Raw genomic sequence first — 20,389 nt, 5'->3', positions numbered from 1 at the left:
TCTTCTATGGGTGACTGTATAATCATTAGAATGAAAATTAGCCTAAGTTAGCATTTTGTGGTGGACTTAGTGTTAAATTTGTTAAACTTGTTAAATTTGTTGTTGGACTTGACGATCTTAGTGGTCTTTTCCAAATAAAATGTTTCTATGGTTCTATGTAATTATACCATGTCAATGTTAATACTGCCTGCATTTAAAAATAATAATAATAATAATAATTGTTAGTTTCAAAAATTGTCTAGCATGAGTTGTTTGAATACACAGAAACGTTACTTCCATTGTAACAATTACAGGTCTGATGAATTTTCAACCTCTCTGTTACACTGGTCTTCTGCCATTCAGAGTGAAATTCAGGCTATATTATGCAAGTACTAAAAAGTTTTGTGTATGATATGGATAGAAGATGAGCTATATGATAATTCAACTTTGTTTCAGTAGCTTCAGTTACTCAGCAAAAGAAAATGTATTTCATAGTGGAGATCAACTTTGTTGTTCACTTTGTTATTTTAAAAGTGAGGAAATCACATGCAAACTGTATTTTAAATTATTTTCATGTAATTGTATTTAATTACTTCTGTTTAGTTTTGTAATTCAGTATGACTGTTTGCACCTGCTTTTAAGATGCTTAATGTACAACTTTTCTCCCTGTTTTTCTTTCTGAAGGACCCAACCATATGCCTATGCAAGGACCTGGACCTAACCAGCTCAATATGACAAACAGTTCCATGAACATGCCTTCAAGTAGCCACGGGTCCATGGGTGGCTATAATCACTCAGTGCCATCGTCACAGAGCATGCCAGTGCAGAATCAGATGACAATGAGCCAGGGACAGCCAATGGGCAACTATGGGCCCAGACCAAACATGAATATGCAACCAAACCAAGGTAAGTGAGGTATCTATTGGCTTCTGTGAAAGGAAAATATCTTGTGTGCAGATTTTTTTAAAGGTCTTATCTTGTAGATTTCCTTCTCTAAATGTGTTTTTACCCTGAAATTGGCTCAGTTGCTTAGAGCATGGTGCTAAAGAACAAAAATCGTGACTTCAGTCACCCTATGGGCCATTTACCTAAGACATGGACTCAAGGATGCTTGTGGAAGGATCATCTCAGAATACTCTGTGAATATTCTGTACTCATGTTTGGAGGATTCTACATCTCTTTTCTCCCATATATCTGTGACTTTTTGTTTATTTGCAGACATTTAACTGTTTTCAGGCATAATGTGAGAATCTGGAAATGGATCTCCTTTCAGCAGTTATAAGCTGCAGCTACTGTTTGTCTTTTTCAGACTTTACACTTCTAGCAAAGTGTTATTGTCATTCAGGTTGATAAAACACATTTCTACTTTTAAGTTTCTTGGTTAAATGGAAAAATCAAAGTCAGATAGCCCTCAGATTGTTTTACCTAGTTAGTCTTTGTTTTCAGCATTTTTAGCATGGAATGTCTGTTTAGTCTTAGAGAAGCAAAATTCAGTTCCAGGAACAAATCTGGTACTCCCTACTGTTTTCATGAGATGCCCTTGTGTATATAGTAAAAATCAAAGCTTATTTTGTATCTAAGGTATTTCCATTACATAAACTGATGGTGTTTTGATGTCCTTGTTGAAGTGCAAGGACGTTGTGGAATTAAAATATTGCATTAAAGTCACAGCGCAGCAAATTACTAAGTTGTGTATGTACTGCATATTCTTATAGAGGTGCTTTACAAATCAGCTATCAGATCAGTATTTTCAGCTTACCTGTTAAGTCTGTTACTGCATTGGATCTGTACATGCTAGAAGTACATCTGTACATTGGATCTAGCACCTGCTAGAAGACATACGACAAACCAAAGCTCCACTTTTTTATGTGTAGGTACCATCTGTTCCTGAGGTGTACAGACAGACCAGGTCATACTGATCAGTTTGATTATTAGGCTACAGAAAGTTGCAAAGCAGACAAAAGACTAACTTAATGGGAGACTAAAAATGAGTCATGATGAGAGAAGCTATTTCTGCACTTTTCTTACCAGATCTGAGGCCTTTAGCATCCACATAGTTAATTGCATTTTTCTTAATGTATAACAATGGAAGAAACAAGGGATAGGTACATAGTCGGGGAAATCATAAGTGGGAATACTTTTGACTGTCTCTCTGAACTGGGAAGTTATCTCTGTATTCTGGGCAATACATAGTGTAGTAATTCTGTTGTAAGATGCTTTGGAAAAGTCCTATGCTGTTTCAATGCAGATGTTTTAGTTGCAGAGTTAGCAATAATTATGTAGCAGTGTATGTGAGGGAGCCATCTAGTCAGTCACTCTGCAGGAAACATTGTTGTGTGACTGGCCTAAAATTTAAGAGATGATTCCATCTCAAAGTAGCATTCTTTACTCTTCATTCCTCTGTTGTGTTTTCAGTACTCTGTCAAACTTGAAAATTGGTCATTAGAAACTAAGCAGAAATAAACTTAAAAGATTTCTGTGCTGAACAAATAGTGGTACTGAAGTGACTTTGGGGAATAGAGAATAAAACAGTATTAAACCAAATTACAGGTTCAAGAACAAGAGCAAAATATTTACTTAGAACAATGGCACCAATGCCATTAAGGCCACAGCAAGCTTTTGCACTGTGTAACTCTAATTCTGTCAAGTTTGGACCCTTTAGGCTGAGACTTTTCCATTTCATGGCTGGTTCTATTTTTCATGCTTCATGGCTGGTTCTATTTTTTGCAGAGGTTTCACAGAAGGAGAAAAAATCATATTCTTTAAAATGGTTCAATGTCTCACAAAAACATTAATAAACAGAGCACTTCATATATAAATGTAAGAGTGCACGTGCCCCTTTCTTTAAAGCAAGGCTTTGAAACTTGTCTGTTATGCAAATAAAGTGTTATTTGCTGTTAAATGAAAATACTGTTCCAATTACCTGTGAAAGAGGAAGTCTTAAGTTTGAAGATGGGGATGTTTGTTATTTTGAGCTAAGATGATTGCCAATCAGGTCTGCTTAGTACATTTCCCCCATTTTCTACTCTTAGTTGTTCCGTGTGTGTTGATGTTTGATGACAAATTAGAGGAAGTATTTTTGTATCTTCACTCTCTTGTGACTCCAAGACAGCTGGGCAGAAAATGACAGCAATCTGTGAGACCATGAGAAATTTAGAGGTAGGTAGCCAAGCCCCAGTCTGGCTGGGCAGGTGTCTCAGCCAAGCATGGCCACTTCAGGCTTCTCTCCTAAGTGAAGAAACAAGAATGAGCTGCTAGGAAATGCACCCAGTGCAGTTTAACAAAAGGGGAATAAACAGATTGGGACTCAGAGATTTCTTAACTGGTCATATATACAACAGTTCAGAAACACAAGTGAACCAAAATTTCTGAACATCAGTGTTGTTGGTCAGGAGACATTTGTGAACCCCTTAGTATGCTTTGTTTCTTTGTTTTACAGGATTGATCCATACTGAAAATGAGAGATCCTACTATATCTGTCAGTTAATAACAGCACTAGCGAAATATAATGCTACATATTCCACAAGATGAGGTCTTAGCATCTCAAAGTGGCTGTTAAAAATTAGTAGATGTTTTTTGCCTTAATCTTTCCCTCTGTGGGTTCCTCATTTGTAGAGGAATGAATTTGATGGTAAGATTACAATACCATCTGATTTCATTGGAGAGTTGTCAAAGTATATTCATTATGAAGATTTGGACAAATTACTTATGGGTGCCATAAGAGAACCTATGAATAAATTAATAATTCTGTCTTCAGTCTTTGACTAGGCATCACATCTCACATGAACAGAAACAAAATACTGAAATAGTTTTTCAGTGAGTGAAACCTACCATGTACTGAATGAAGCCAGTACTTCCAGGGTAAAAGAAGCATACTTTTATATAATAGATAAAACCACCATAACATTCAGAAAGGCTTGCTCTAACACTTGGGTTATGCTTGAGCATAACCTCTTTATGTGCACTTGCTTCCAAAACATCTTGCTGTATATACACCTTGTGAGGCAGATGGTGTTAGCAAGAAAAAAATGCAAAAGTGCTAATTAAGAAATAAAATGCATAGTAACAGAACTGTTTGCTGGATTTACTTCCTGTATCATCTCTGTACTCATTATTGCTTTGTACTAGTTATGAAATGCTATCCAGAGGAATACCTTAAATGAGAAGGAAAGTTTTCATGGTATTGATTTTATATAGTCAGTCCAGTTTAAAAGAGGAATTCTAGTGATTTTGGACTTGAAAAGCAAAATATTTTAAGTGGAAGATTCTTTAGATGACTCTTCATTGAAAAGTGAATATAGCAGCCCAGGACATCTGCAAGGAATATTGGGTACCGTTTTGGAAAAGATAGGAAGCAGAAGGAACTGAATGAATATTGAAGAAACTATGTTCTTATGGGTGCATTTCTTCTTGTGTGTGGTAAACTACTTAGGTTGAAAAAAATGTGAAGTGTTGCCAGTATTTGACTTTTCAGGGGGGAAGATACAGGCATAATTTTTCTGAAACCTGAAATTTGCATGGAAATTCCTCTTTTTTTTTTAAATTGAACAAATCTTTCACACGCAGGAAATAATATTTAGTAGTGGAATTAATACATTATATAAGTAAGAACCAAGCAATTGTATCTTGGTTATCTCAGAAACTGTTTGGTATGTATGGCCAGCCCTGAGACTGTTTCTCATTTGTCAGATCCCTTTGCTGGGATCTGTGCTAGAAGAGCTTGACACAAGGTTGTCAAATTCCCAGTCTCTGTTGAATGAGCATTATATATTTCCTGTGGTAAGGGAGGAGAACAAGTTTAGAGGTGACGTCTACAGGACGAGATCATGTTGACTCAGTCACTTGCAGACCAGTTGTCAAATCTGGTGCTGAAATTTTTTAATGATAGTTTAATTTCTGTAACCTTGGAAAAATTCCATTAACATTTCAGAGCTCTTTGACTTACAAGCAAATATGAAGATATGGAAAGAGTAGAGATGAGACAGATGCAGATTCTGGTTGTTTTGTTGTGCACATAAAGAAAGGAACATAAAGATAGGAACATCCAATGTTAGCTAAAATAAAAACATATTCGGGGTATAGCAGATCAGGATAAAGTGATTTCTGAGTTTGACTACCTTCTGTAAATGTCTTCCCATCTGTTCATTCCCATGTAAGCTGAGACTGTGAGGTTTCAGTACTTTGACTGTTTACAGTAGTCAAGATGTTATGGAAAAAGCAGGGCAGTCTCATTTTTTTTTTTTTTTTGAAATCTAGTGTATTAGAGGGAAATAAAATTGCCTCCACATTCTGAAATGCCATCATACTATAGCTGCATTGTGTAGGATGTCTAGCTGTAGAAGACACTAGTTTTGTCATGAAAAAACAAAAGATATAAACAGCTGCCACGGAGCTTGTGCTTTCATTTGCTTTCCCTGGAGTAAAACATGAAAGGCAGTGTTGGTAACTAAGAATTTTTTCTATGACATTTTGTGTTCTAGTTTTTTTTAAATGATAACTGAAATTGAGTTTCAGTTTGAGATGAGAAATTTGTGGAGTAATAAAGTGTGGAGAAGTGTCTACTGTCCTTAAGTTGCAGCCTGAATCGTATATTAGGAGTAGCAAAAAGTGTTGTATCCTCAAAGTCTTTTGAGATAATGTTTAAACTGCTCCTCGTGTTAAATTTAGGATGGTGGTTCATTTGACTAAGCAAATCTGAATTGTAGTGTTTGTCAAGTTAAATTGACCCTCATTACAGTTTCTAAGAAAGCTTGCACAAGGCAAGCTGGTTTTAACATCATTTAAAAAAGAAGCTTTTTTTTTTTTAAACATGTGGAAAAACACCAAAAAAATTTTAATGAGGGCTGCTGCATTTTGTTTTTGGTGTTACCTGATCAGGAATTCAAAAGCTGTGTTTTAGGGTGCTCACAAAAATCTGTGCCACAAATATTAGAAAACATAAAGTCATTGAATGGTTTGGGTTGTAGGGGACCTGAAAGATCCCATAGTTCCAGCCTCCCTGCCTGTGCTACAACTAGCCAAGGTTTCTCAGAGCCTCATCCAGCCTGGTAACTTGAACACATGCAGGGATGGGCATTCACAACTTCTTTGGGCAGCCTGTCCCAGTGCCTCTTCACACTGAAGAATTTCCTCCTAATATCCCATCTATACCTACCCTCTTTCAATTTAAAACTATTGCCCCATGTCCTGTCACTGTCTGCCTGTATAGAAAGTCCATCTCCTTCCCTTTTATAAAGCCCCCTTAAAGTACTGGAAGGCCAAAGTGAGGTCTCCCTGCAGCTTTCTCTGCTCCATGCTCTCTTAGCATTTCCTTATCTATCCCTCTGATAATCCTTTGGCCTTCCTCTTGACCCAGTCTAGCAGGTCTTTCTGTGTCTGTCTGTGCTGGACCCCCTAGAGCTGGATGCAGCACTCTGGGTGGGATCTCACCAGAGCAGAGTAGAGGGGCAGGGTCACCTCGCTTGACCACCTGACCAAATTTTTTATGGAACCCAGGATACAGTTGGTTTTTTGGGCTGCATGCCCACATTGCCAGATCAGACCCAGCTTTTCATCAACACAAACCCTCAAGTTCTTCTCAAGGCTGCTCTTCAGTGAGTTTCCCACTCTGTACTCATATCTAGGTTTGCCCCTACTCAGGTGCTGCACCTTGCACTTGGACTTGTTGAATTTCATGGGGTTCTCTTGGGCCCACTTCTGAAGTTTGTCCATATCCAAGCAGATAATGAATTAAGAGTCTTAAGTGTTTTATTAAGTTTTGGGATTTTATGTCTTATTAAGTATTACACGATGAATAAATGTGGCTTTCTCCTAGGCTAGATTTTTCAAATGGAAGAATAAAGTCAAAATTCCCTCATCCCTCAAAACCACTGCATAGAATGGTTATGTTCCATGAGGCAGTAGAGGCCATGGTGGTTCTTTTAGGTATCTTTTTAATAAGAAGAACCAAACTGGAAGGAAGCCAGGCCGTCTGTTATGAACACAACACACAGCCTAGTACAGGGTAGTGAATTCTCATTGTGGCTCTACAAAGCGTTAATGAAGTTCTAATTTAAAAAGCAAACAGAAAATCTCTACATTGCACCACAGGGACCCACCACATTTTATCACATTGTATTGTGACTAATATTAATATTGTTAATTAACAAGCTTTCTTGAGATCTAGGAATATTATGGCAACAAGTTTCTATTTTTTATCAAGACTGCCTGATGTTTCTCAGTACCTCCAAACAGAGGAGCAGTGAAATGGAATAATCTAAATTACTTACTCATTTAGAAGATCAAAAAAAGGAAAAGTATTTTGCCAATAATTAAAATAAGTACATCTGAATTTAACCCTTTTTTTTACTTTAAAGTCAGGACACAGAAACTTGCCATACTGAAGGACAGAAGCATATCTGGATCTTCTTAAGAGAGGCCAATATTTATCTTTAGAGGAAAATGAAGCTTAGGCCACTTTACTTCTCAGTGAGAGATCCTACACTGGGGTTTTATGGGATTTAACTAATGCACTTGGAATTCATACCATTAATTAATTTGTCATAACTTTTCCTCGTAACTCTGCATAGACAGTATATAAGTGAGTACATATTCCTTTGCCTGTATAAATCCATTGTTGCTTGGCTGTGTATCTAGGTATTTTTCCAGTACTGTAGTTTCACACAGGATTTTCTGCTTGTGCTTCAGAACCTAGTTTTTCAAAAATACTAAATGGAATGGAAAAATCTAAGCATACAGAAAAAAGGTGATATCTTCCTTTTTCTCACTGGATGGCACTTAGGAGTGGCTCTGCTAGTTTGATGTTTGATGTCATGGTTTGTTTTAGTTTTTAGTGAGGCTGCTAGTTTCTTGTTATCTTGGTAGTTTATAAAATAAATTATTTTTTAAAAGCCAGAAAACCTTAGGGTTTTGCCATTATAGACTGGGCAGTATGTGTGAAGTGGTTTGAATTAATATATTACAAAAATCTGTTGCTTAAAGAAGTTTAGCTCCTTGTCACAACTTTTTCCTCCTCATGTTTTTGATACTGGAATAACTCTTTTCTGAAGTGGTACTACAGAGGAGGCACAGAGGCTTTTCTTTGTTAAATGTATCAGTCTAACCTGCAATCTCATATAATGAAATTGTGTAATCATCATTTTCATTGCTGTGTGGTGTCAGTAGGGTGCTCTCTAACTGTCTGTTTTCATTACTGAAATTTGCATTTCTCCAAGTACAGCCTTAATCAAATTTTGTCGGTTGATAAAACATGGACAGTACTTGATCTCTCTTGGTCTCTTCCTGTGGTTCATAGAACTTGGTGTAACTAAATATGAAAGATATTTTTGTCACAGCTTGTTTAGGACAGTTTAGTGTCAGGCAGAGCCTGTGTTCCGTGGGCTTTCTGCATATGCCTGTTGTCTAATTGCCTGTCTGGTTCATGTGGTTTGTCTTTACAGGCTAAATAAAATTGTTGATTTTGTGATAACAGCGTAGTGGTTTGTTGGTGGAATATAACAGCAACTACGTATGTGTATTGAAACTATACTCCAAGGAGATCACAAATGTTAAATAATTTTTCTATGACTTACCAAAGTTTCACCATCAGGTTTTCACCTACACTTTTTTTTAAGGATTTTTTTAATAACAAAAAGTCATGAAAGTGTTTCAGTTATCTTTTTGTAGATGTAAACTAATACCTGTGGTTTTGAAGAAAAACCTGAAAAGCAACCTTATTGAGGCTGATTTCTGTTTTGTAGTTTGGCTGCTGAATTGTTCACCTACATTTGCATAAGTCCAGAAACAACAAACCCTTACCAGAGCAGTGGATATACAGAGGGTTTTTTGGTCCATTTTTAAAGGTTGGGTTTTCCGTGTTCTTTTGGAAAGGTTTAATCACAAATCATTTTTGTGTATTTGACATTTTTGCTACTTCTCCTTTTGCAGGTCCAATGATGCACCAGCAGCCTCCCTCCCAGCAATACAACATGCCACAGGCAGGTGGCCAGCATTACCAGGGGCAGCAGCCACCGATGGGAATGATGGGCCAAGTTAACCAAGGAAATCACATGATGGGGCAGAGACAGATTCCTCCATACAGGCCACCACAGCAAGGTAGGAATTCACTTCAATATTTTTGCATTGATTTTAAATAACCATGTTTAAAACCATTTTACATCTCTTTCTTGCTTAATCCAAATTTTTGTCAAGTCATTTGGTGTGACAGACTTTGTTTGCACACTCTTTTTGTTACCCATTTTAAGGGTGGTTCTTGCAGCGAGAGATTACTGCAGTCACCATGAAATGTGAAGACAAGTTTGTTTTCTTTTTGTTTTGGTTCTTTCTGAGATTATACATTCCGAAATTGCACATCTCAGATATGCTGATGCAGAATTTGATATTCTAATATTTAAATGATAGGACAGAAAAGGAACAGAATACCTACTTGGTTCTGGATTCATTCAGTTACAAAAAAGGAATGATGTTCCACGATTTTGGTTATCTTTTTTCTTTTAGTCCCTTTCAACAAGGAATAATTTTATTTTTAACGCCCTATTCTGTTATACACATATTCCTAAAATGAGCTCAAAACTGAAGTTTGATATATATAGTCTCAGTCTAGTGAGCCAAACAACTGTGTGTTTGTATATGTGTATAGATACATTTACTTATTTTTTTAACTAAACCAGATTACATATGTTGTCTATAATGCAACAATATGGGTGGGGAATACATTTGAGAAATATTTCTCATACTAAAGTCAGAAATTAGCAGGCTTTATAACAGACAAAACAAGTTATTTACATATTGACTGGTTGTGGTTTTTCAGGCCCACCACAGCAGTACTCAGGCCAGGAAGACTATTATGGGGACCAATACAGTCATGGTGGACAAGGTCCTCCAGAAGGCATGAACCAGCAATATTACCCTGATGGTAATCTCTCATAAATGTTAACTTTCCCATTTTCTATACCTGCCCAATACTAATGTAGTCATATGGCCAAAATTAGGGGATGAGGCAAGAATAGTAATTGGATATCATACCTCACATTTAAAAAACCTTCCAAATTCAGAATTGTTACTACAGTTTAAGTTACTGTGACTAGTTAAATTTGCAACTTAAAGCATGTAATTTGTATTACTCCCATTTGAAACTCTTAAAAACAGTTTTAGTATTTCAAAAGAATGGAAATAATTTGTTTCTCTCAAAGAATGGAGAGTTCCTTAGCATATCTAATATGATTGACATGAATTTAAACAGTCATAACTTTATTATCAATAAGAGAGGGGGCGATATCCTTTTATTAAAAATTCTACTGAACTGAAAAAACTTGCTAAAAAGATGTGGGTTTTTTCTGTAAATACTCTACCTTTTTAACTTAGTGTCTCATTTTCATGTAAGTCGCACAAATGTGTTATTGCTGACATGGTATGGGCCTTCAGTTTAATATTTATATAGGAATAAAGTGGTCCCTGCCCTGAGGATATTGAAAATGTGAATCCTCTTTAGATGTCCCCTCAGTGCTTTCAAGACAAGATTGAAACTTTGAATTTCATAAATCTGTCCTCCTACCTCTTGGATTATGGAGTGCTGAAGACTATTGGATTGTGTTATAAGTTAGAAAAGTTGAAATTAACTTGTTTTCAGGCTGAGCAGAGACTGGGAGAACAAAGATGCTAACTCCTGACTACTGTGATAACCATGTGTGCAACTTAATGGTATCTTGTGAAGCTCAAGAAATGTGGTAGATGTTAATGTTTAAAAATATATATACAAAGCAAAGCTGTGTAATTCTCAAAGCAGCTGCTCATAGCAGATAAAGGGTTGCAAGTCAGTTGTTTGAATTCGATTTCCATCAAATTGATTTTAAGGTACATCAAGCCTTATCTGTATAAGCTTACATGTGTTAATTTCTGGAGGTGTGTGTGCAGTGTTATTTTACAAGTTGCATTAACTGGTAATTATTCAGATTTCATTTTGGAACATTTATGTATACACATGAATGCTAAATTGTTACAGGCAATTTACTCTAGTAAAGGCATTTTGATGTTACCATCAACAGCTTTGTGGCAGCACAGATGACTTCTAGGATCTGTTCCTTCTTAAGAGTCATCTTTATCATTACCTCATTGTTACTCTTATGTAGAATACAAGTAGAATATTTTAAGACTTGTTTTAATGGTTATGTATGCATGTAAGATTCAGTCAGTGATGTATGGTACAGTTGCAGACCTGATGACAAAGCCACTCAATTTCAGAACTGTTTCCTCCTTTCCTTACTTGTATCTAAAAATTTTATTCCAAATTTATACTATTTAATTTCAAATGTAAACAAAGTTTGGCATGTATTCTTGACCAAATTAGCAATAAGATATATTTTGATCATCTGTAACAGAAAATACATGTGTGCTAAAAACAACAACAGGTGGGGTGCTTACTGCATGTATTGGTTTCTTAATCAGAGATGGCTGTAGTCTCTGAGTAGAAAGGTTTGTTTGTAATGAGTCTACTTAGGACTGGAATGTAAGAGGAAAAGTTTTCTTAAGACTTTAAGTAGAAATTCTGTTTGTAGGGAAAACCTTGAGAGTGTTGTATTTCTGTCATTCAAAACCAGAATTTAATGTAGATGATGGTTCATAACTTCATTGAGCTTTATTTGTTATATTTCACACTGCTTTTAGCATATGCTTTTGAATTGGAGATCAGCAGAACAGGTGTTAGACAAAGTATGATAATTGCTTTCTTTGTTCATTCTAATTTCATTCAGGTTATTTACATGTGAAAGGCCTAAATGCTTTCATTTTTTTTTGAGTGAAAGATGAAGTACTCTCCCCCCTCCGACTCCCCCAACAAGGATTATTGGAAGGTTAAGACCATCCCTTACTGTGATGTTTCTAGAACTACTGCATTAAGCCTTTTTTTTCCCCTGTCACATGTTAATTCAATATGAAAGGAAATCATATTAGTAAGTCTTTGGCTAATACAATTGAAAATTCTTTTTCATGTATATCCAGTTGAAATTTTTTTTTCATTTTTCTGAGAAATGAAATATTTTTAGGGTTTTCACTCAGAGGCCATTAACGTTTCTTCCTGTCTCTTGTCGAATTGATGTAGGTCATAATGATTACGGTTATCAGCAACCGTCGTATCCTGAACAAGGCTACGATAGGCCTTATGAGGATTCCTCACAACATTACTACGAAGGAGGTATCTATATACCTTCACACACATACGCACAGACATTCCCTCTCCTCCCCCACCCTCAACGGGAACAGACATTCTTGCACAACACAACTTATACCCATGCAAAGCTCTTGTAGAATACTAGTTGCTGGCTGTCTTGGAAATGGCAGGGAACTTGGAGCCTTCAGAATAATTTCTTGCAAACACCTTAAATATATAACCACAATTTGCCATTCTAACAACAGTAAAATGACTAAAACACTCTAGAGATTTTTTTTTTACCTCAATGGAAATTTTTATTTTAACATAAATTTGTTGGTTCAGTTATATATCTTTTTGTGTGTGTATATTTTGTATAATTATAGTGCCGTTAGGAAACAGCTTGCTGATCTTGTGTAGCTAGTCTGTGCTCTTGTAGCTGTCCTTAATTTTGTCTTTTTTTTATTTTATTTTATTTAGCATAGTCATGATCTTATGACTGTGATGTTCCAGTAAATGTAATGCTCGTTTGGCAGAGATGCTGAAAATGCTGCAGTTCAACTTTGCAAAATTGGCTTTAACTGCAGTTTGTTTGGCCGAGTTCCTTCTGTTTGGTTTGAGTTTTCTTTGTTTTGTTCAGTTTTTGAAATCAATATTGCATTTTCATTTTGTTCTTGTGTTGTTGGCTGTGCATCTTAGAAGGAAAAAAATAAAATAGGTATCTTTATGAGTTTTTGCTTTCTTGCAATGATCTTACAGGAAATTCGCAATATGGTCAGCAGCAAGATGCATATCAAGGACCACCCCAGCAGCAGGGTTATCCACCACAGCAGCAGCAATATCCCGGCCAACAAGGCTATCCAGGACAACAGCAGGGTTATGGTAAGAACCTGAGGACACAGACAGCTGTCACAGCAAGGAGAGAGACCTTTGTTGTGTGTTACTCCATCCCTGTTTGACTGTGTCCAGAGGCCAGGCTTGGACAGAACAGCTCTGTGCCTGCAATTTCACTGGGCTGAGACACGAAAACATAGAAGGCAGTGTCTTTTGGGAGTTAGATCTGTTTAGGATTAGGCAGTCTAGGAGAGTGTGGTAGCCCAGAAAACTGAGGGTGACTAAACAGCATTGCAATAGGTATCTGTAATTTAGAAGGACCCAGAAAGATTCTGCTCTTTTCTCTCTTCTCTAGGGGAACATACTCACAAAGATGACAAAGAACCACTTTCATCTGTGGATTTGCCAGTTAAAGCAGTCTGTTAAAAACTGGTTTAAAACTTCATTCAACATACATGAACCATTATTTTCAAATTCTTGTACTGATCAGTAGAGAAATGACTGTAAGCATTGACAGCACACCTTTAAAGCAACTGTGCCTTATAAATTTGCACTAGTAGTGAAAACCTTCTGGTACATGGCAGGAATGAGAAATCCTCTGCCACAAGTCCCTGGATTCAAGGAAAGCCACCCAAAAAGGAAACTTGGAGCAGTAGAATGTAATTTTGGTGAATTAATTCTAAAAAACTTTGTGTCAGAAGAGCATACTGAAACTCAAAAAAGTTTTATTTGCTTTCATACTGTAAAGCAGTAAACATAAATTTATGACAGAAGAAGGAATCTCTGAAATTTCCTAAATTCCATGTATATTAGCTTTCAGCTCTTTTGCAGGCTTACATGCTGAAGCTTTCAGCATTGTGTGTATGTGAGGAAATGCACGGGTAATTTGTTTGCCATGTAGATAAATGCCAGATTCACATGAAATCCAGTTATGTTGAGACAGAGTTAAGCTTTAAGATGATCCACTGAGATTTACCAAGTTCTGCTTCTGGAGTTTATGGATGAATTGATAATTCTGGAGTAATACTTGTACCTACATTCTGCTAAACATAATATAGGAATAGACTAAAGGTCAGAGTAGAGGTCTTGTTGATCACTGCTCTGAACTTTGTAGGTAAAGAAATAAAATCGGATTTATTCAGAAAGTTTAGGTTAAGAAATACTTGAAGAAAAAGGGGTTAGGAAGTCTTTTGGAGCCACTTACCCAATATAATTTGTAAAACAGAATAACATATTTTTCAGTTTCTTGTTTTTAGCCAGAATTGTTACTGAAGTTCCATTTTTTTCTGTTAAATTTGTCAATGAATATTTAGAATTCAGCTATAAAGAATTACCATGAATAAATAAACCCATGTTCATTTATCAGATGAACACAGCACTTTTAGGATGTTGTATTGTTGCTCAATTTAATATTTAATTGCTTTCTAATTTTCAGAAATAAATCAATATCTCAGACATTATTATCAGTCTTTAAGGTTTTGTTTCACTAAAGGTGAAACTGCATAGTTCAAAGGGATTTGAGGCCTGAGGAGAATGATGATAGCTGATGGAGCTTTTCTTCTCCAGGTCATCTTTTCACTCTCTTACAGATCCAGAATTACTGAAGGAGTTACGAGCTGATGTCATCTTAATGTCCAGTGCCTGTAGCTCAGACTAGCCCTCTCTAGCACCGAATCACTGTTGCTAAAAACATATCTGTTTCTTCTGAAGGGAAGGAAACAAAAGTGTTGGTTTGTTTAAAAGAAAAGCCTGTCTGAAAAGCTGCAGATCTTCAGCTCTGAAAAAGAGAGACACAGTTTTAAGGCTTGTTGTTGAAAAAGCTGACAGATCCACTGCTGAGGATTCATAGGAGTGCCACTGAAATACAGAGGACATCTCTCCCAGTGCTGGGGGGGGATGGGGATAATTTTGTTTGTAATATGGCTGCAATGCCTGATGGCAGTAACGTGCAGCTTCCAGTGGTAGCCAGGCCAAGTCCCTGTGAATAGTAACAGATAGTTATACTTGCAAAAGAACTACTTCTTTTACAGACAAAAAAGACTGGAGTCCAAGTTTTGGGTTTTTTCTTAACCTTTTTCTGGAAAGTTAATATTACCAAAGGAGTGTGGAGTGGAGGGTGCTTTTTTCCATCTCACAGTACCTTTTACTGCTTGTCACATCTCACATTTTATACATATGTAGCTTGCTTGCCTGACACCCCATCCATGATTGCCTGCTGTGGTGTGGGACTTCACTTTCTGGCAGCACAGTGCTGCTGGTCTCTTCAGAAAGTCCAAATGCTGAACATAGCTGATTATCTGGCTGCTCTTGGCATTAGAAAGTTCTGGAACTCAAGCAGCCTACATCAGGAGATTGCCTTCCTAAATCCTGGAAAGGGCTCATGTGTATCATTTCTTGCCTTGTTCTGCTCTGTCATGTACATGGAACTACATGCATTGATATTAAATAGTGAATACATAAATAAAAGTAAATGTTTCTGTGGTTGGAGCACAGGCCCTGGCAGCCAAGGTGCTTTCTAGGGGGAGGGAGGTAGGGCACTCAAAAGACAAAAGACCTAATTGCATGGTAGTGGTATTTCTTAGTCCTGGTTAGCTGTAAAATTCAGTGGTTTTAGCTGTAAAATTCAGTGTTTTCCCTGTTCTCTTCTTTTCTTCTTTCCAACATCTTAAGCACTCTTTTTTTTTTTTTTTTTTTTTTTTTTTTTTTTTTTTTTTTTATTTATTGATCCCCAGGTCCTTCCCAGAGTGGTCCAGGACCTCAGTATCCCAATTATCCACAGGGACAAGGACAACAGTATGGGGGATACAGACCCACGCAGCCCGGGCCACCACAACCACCACAGCAGAGGCCTTACGGATATGACCAGGTATTCTTCTGTTTGATGAGAAAATTGTGATTCTTACACACTCATTTAATAATCTTAGATTCTGGACACTTAAACCAAGGAATTTTAGGACATGGTCTTTCAGGTATGTACCTACAATTCTCATGGAGTTTATTTCTTGGTGAGTTACCAAGAATCATTTGTATGGAATTGTGATTAGTCATTCTCTCCTGAGTTTGCTAAATTTTAATGAAATTTGGCAAAGTGAGGCCTTCCCAGCAGTGTTTTTGGATGTTAGAAATTAAGGTGATGTGTTTCATAGCCTTATGGTGAATGACTAATATGAAAGATGAGGTTTCTAAATCTCATGGTGGATCATTTTTCATTATTTCTTTGCAATAGAAATGGTTGAATTTATTTTCCACAAACACAAATCCTAATCATAATCTTCCTCTTCAGTTGCAAAAGCACCTGAGGCGTGCAGCTGAGGTCTTTCAGCTGCAGAGCTTATGGGGAGACATGAACTTGTTTTTGCACAGATTTTCTCTGAGCAGTATCAGGGGGCAGTGAACATGGCAAGGAAGTGACCTGAAAATCAACTGCTTCATTCTTATCGCTGCTAAGACAAGATTAAAACAAACAAACAATTACCACCAGAACATTGGGCCGGAGTTGTAGTGAAGGGCTCATGTAAAAAAGCTGTCTTCAAATTAAAGGATGAAACAGGTTTTGTCCCCGTAAAAGGTACTAACTTGCAAAAATCCAAACTTTTCACTATGAATCATTCAGAAACGTCATTAAAATGTACGCTATTACTTTCCTTGGTATAAATAATGTTAAGATTAACTAAATTATAAATTTGAGGGTCTAATGTTTAAATAAAATCCTGTTATGTCAGTAGAAGATCAGTTGAACTTTCAAGAAAAACTACTCTGAGGAGTTGAGAATTGCCCAGAATTTTGAAGAACAGTTGGCTTTCTTTCTAGAGAAATTAGAAAAGACAAGGAAGAAGGAACAAACTCTGTGTGGTAGTTTGGAGATGCAGTTACTTTTAATTATTTAACAGATAAAATGTTTATGCACTAAACCAGTAGCTTCCTCTGAAAACAATAAGCTACAGGAGAATTCTTTGCTTGTGGCCAGTATAGGGTCAAGGAAACTTAATCACAGTTGCTGAGTTTTTTCCAGCTTTCCTTGCAGCAGAGGTGGATAACCCTCTCTGTAGATAGGCTGTGCTCCTCCAGTTTGTGCACTTGTAAGTTCCACTGGGAAATTCAATTATAGAAGACCTCTCTTTCATACTGGCCATTCCCATAGGAATTGTGCTGCTTAAATTCTCATCTGGCAGCTGTTGTGAAACTATTCTTTGTGACTGATTGTTGTATTATAATGGAACATAACTGACATTGCAACATAAATCTAAAATGTAAAACACTGCCTTGTTGTGGTAGTACTTTACATGGAACGGTGGCAGGATCAGTTTGGAGCATGCTCATTTCTTAGCACAGTACTTCTTTCTGCAAGCCTTGAACCCTGTGGTGAAGGATCATGGTAAGCTTACAGCATTGATGCTTTCACCTCTGTCCACCTCTGCAGTACATGACATTCTGTCAAAAGAAATAGAGAATATCAATAAGGGTGATAATTCTGTGTATCAGATCTGTGGAATAATTGCCTCCTGTAGGATATGTGGACTTGGGTTGTTAGTGTTCACCAGGATGTGCCTTGGTTTTGAAATACATGTAATGCTTGATAGAGTAATAATTTTAGGTACCTTTGTGTCATGGTTACTTTCCTAAATTACTTTGAATTTTGGTGACCTTGACTTTTTGAAATAATTTTCAAAGTTTAGGTGGGAAATAATCCCCAAATTTTTTCTTTTTTTTATGATGTTCTACTAATTTCACAGCAGCCTATTGAATATAAAGGTATACTCTTTTGATCAAATCAGGCTCCTGGCCTTAAATTCATATCTTTGATCTTACTTCTGCATTAAAGCACAAAGTATTTTTAGTGAGATGAAACTACACTAGTTACTGATATCAGTATGTCATTTACTTGTATTAGTTTCTATCTTTTAATATCTCAGTTTATTTGGATGGTCTTCCAATTACAGCTTTAAATGCAGGAAAATATGCCAAATATGCCTTGTTGTCTAATTATGTATTTTGAATTTTTTTTAGGGTCAATATGGAAATTACCAACAGTGAAAAAGTACTCACATTCCGGTAGGCAAAATCTATTAGCAGCCATATTTTCTCCTCAGCACTGTGGACATCTTCCCAAGATGAGAACCTCCCATTCCATCTAGATTTTGGAAAAATCTTGTGGCTGTTTTATGGTATACAGTCTTTATGGGTTAATTGTTAAAGACTGTAGATTCTCAGAAACTAGTTTCACATCTCTACTCTAGATGGCAATATTGGACAGAAAATCTGTGACATAACAATTTGCAGTGAGTCGAGAACTGTATGTCAAATATACTGTTACAGACTGAGAGGTGCAGACAGCTTTGTATGTTTATGAAGGTTATGGGAATTTAATATTTTTTCCACAGATTTTTTTTGTAGGGGGAAAGGGGAAATGCACACTTTTTACAGCAGCAATATTTTGTATATTATGTTTTACATGTGATGAATATGCAAGACAGTACACTACTCGCTGGGCAGGATAACAAATCTACTGTTAAAATGGGTAGGGCATGGTAAATGCTTGATTGTATTAGTCTCGAAATGGTGTACAATAAAGATAACACTGAAAAGATGGAGAGCATTCTATGTCACTGATGGGTTCACGTACAAAGATAGAGAATCCCAGTTATCTAAATGGGAACATAATAAGGACAGTGTAATACAGTCTTGTGCAGAGATAAATTTTTTAAGCTTTCCAATTTTTCTGAGTAAAGCGGTTTTGTAAAAATTGTTTCTAACACAGTTTGACAATTTTCTGCAACATTTTTTGGGTAACAAGATAAACGTTTGGGTTTTATTTCTCAAGTGTTTTGTCAGAGCTTTGCATAAGCAAGCTGTAATCCTTCTTAATAATTGCAATAACAAAGAAAATGACAAGTGTTAATTTTACTTGGCTTGAATATGCAAAGAACTTGAAAAAGAATATGGAGAACAGGACTGTATTGTATAAGTGTATTTTAACCTTTAGTTGAATAATTTGTATGTATCAAAATAGCCTAGAGGACTTTGTAAAACCTATCTAAACTTTTGTCATGGTTTAGGAATGGTGTCCCCCAATTTTAGTCTTCCCACTGACACACTCCAAGCCACGTGCAGCTCGCTTGCTCCCCACTCTCCCTCCCCTTCCCTTGTGGCCGGCTGGAGAGGAGAATCAGAGGCACAAAAGGGAAAGATCAGGGCTTGAGAGAACAATTTACTGGAAACAGCAAAAGGAGGGGAATGGCAGCAATGCCAGTGCCAGAGGGTGCAAGAAAGAGGTGAAGGCTTCACACGTGCTTAATTGCTCACCATGCAGAGCTCGGTTCCACCCCATGCTGCACTGCCTGGAAGGGTCCCCTGAAAATGAGGTGTCTCCTCCTGGCTATTGCAGAAATTAACCCTGTCCTGGCCGGAACCAGGACAGCTTTCCTAACTGGGAGTTAATAACATTAGAAAAGGGACATTTTTGTTTGTGCCCATTTTTCTTATTGGTTAACATGAGACCAAGGGGATGTTTTATAACATTAAGTATAAAACCTGTTGGTGAGGCAAATGCCAAATTTTGTTTGGAATTGCATTAATGCTTATAGTGTTGCATGTGAGAGAGGCAGCACCTTGATCAATAACAACAGTACACAAAACGTTGGTTTTGAAATTGCCCTAAAACTGTGTATCAGATAAATAAATGGATATTCTATTCTGCAGAAATATATGCATTCAAGAATCCCTTGCAACTTCTATAAATGATAAAACCTAAAATTAACCCAGGAGTAAAATGATATTTTGTGTTTTTTCAGTTTGCAATCAATGTTCAGGGGGATAAAAAAACAACTCATGTTCATAGTGTGTGTGACATTATATATGGAAGACAAGATTTTCAATTTGTGCATCCTTTTTAAAAGGAAAACAGTTTTCTTAAAGTCAATAGAAAATACACATCAAGGTTTGAACAGATATGGCATGAGGAACATTATTATGAATTAAAATCTTGTAGGTTCTGTGCCAATTTTCCACCACTGTGTACTTCATTGCTATTTAAAACTGTACTCCATCAATTCTAACGGAAGAATAAATTATTTGTGATTTTAATTTTCTCATTTGTTTCTTTAAATTAGATCCCTATCACTCTGATGTCTCATCTGGAGACTCTGCTGTGGGTTTTGATTTTAAAGATGTTTGGCCAGAATAACCAGAGCTTATTTGCAGTCTAGGACTTTATCAAAATTCTCTTGCCATAGCCAAGTTAATTAGAATTAACTGTTCAGTAATCAGCATGTTGTGTAGGTTGTTTGTTAAGAAATTCTTTCTCTGAAAATGAAGGTCCATGAGGCTATAATCAAGATGACTGAATTAGATAAATGAGTTGACGAGGCAAAAATGTGTTGAACCCAACCTGGTGTAGATACGTTATCTCATTTGAAATAGGCTCAACTGACATTA

General features: G+C 36.6%; 1 protein-coding gene across 3 annotated transcripts in view; it reads left to right on the top strand.

Annotated features, from left to right (window-relative positions):
• Positions 1–20,038, top strand: part of SS18 (SS18 subunit of BAF chromatin remodeling complex) — a 42,707-nt gene extending 22,669 nt beyond the window's left edge. The window contains exons 5-11 of one of the 3 annotated variants that reach the window (XM_058825373.1): positions 664–885; positions 8,905–9,072; positions 9,788–9,892; positions 12,074–12,166; positions 12,881–13,003; positions 15,688–15,821; positions 17,963–20,038. In XM_058825373.1, coding sequence (XP_058681356.1) covers positions 664–885; positions 8,905–9,072; positions 9,788–9,892; positions 12,074–12,166; positions 12,881–13,003; positions 15,688–15,821; positions 17,963–17,989 — 872 coding nt within the window. In that variant the 3' untranslated portion in view covers positions 17,990–20,038. The remainder of the gene's footprint in view (positions 1–663; positions 886–8,904; positions 9,073–9,787; positions 9,893–12,073; positions 12,167–12,880; positions 13,004–15,687; positions 15,822–17,962) is intronic. The other 2 variants (XM_058800268.1, XM_058801050.1) reach the window with 2 other exon arrangements.
• The last annotated feature ends 351 nt before the right edge of the window (positions 20,039–20,389 follow it).

The sequence above is a fragment of the Ammospiza caudacuta genome, chromosome 1 (genome assembly GCF_027887145.1).
Source record: "Ammospiza caudacuta isolate bAmmCau1 chromosome 1, bAmmCau1.pri, whole genome shotgun sequence".
Classification (NCBI taxonomy): domain Eukaryota; kingdom Metazoa; phylum Chordata; class Aves; order Passeriformes; family Passerellidae; genus Ammospiza; species Ammospiza caudacuta.
The sequence above is the reverse complement of the archived record's forward strand: the minus strand, read 5'-3'. Positions and strand labels throughout refer to the sequence as shown.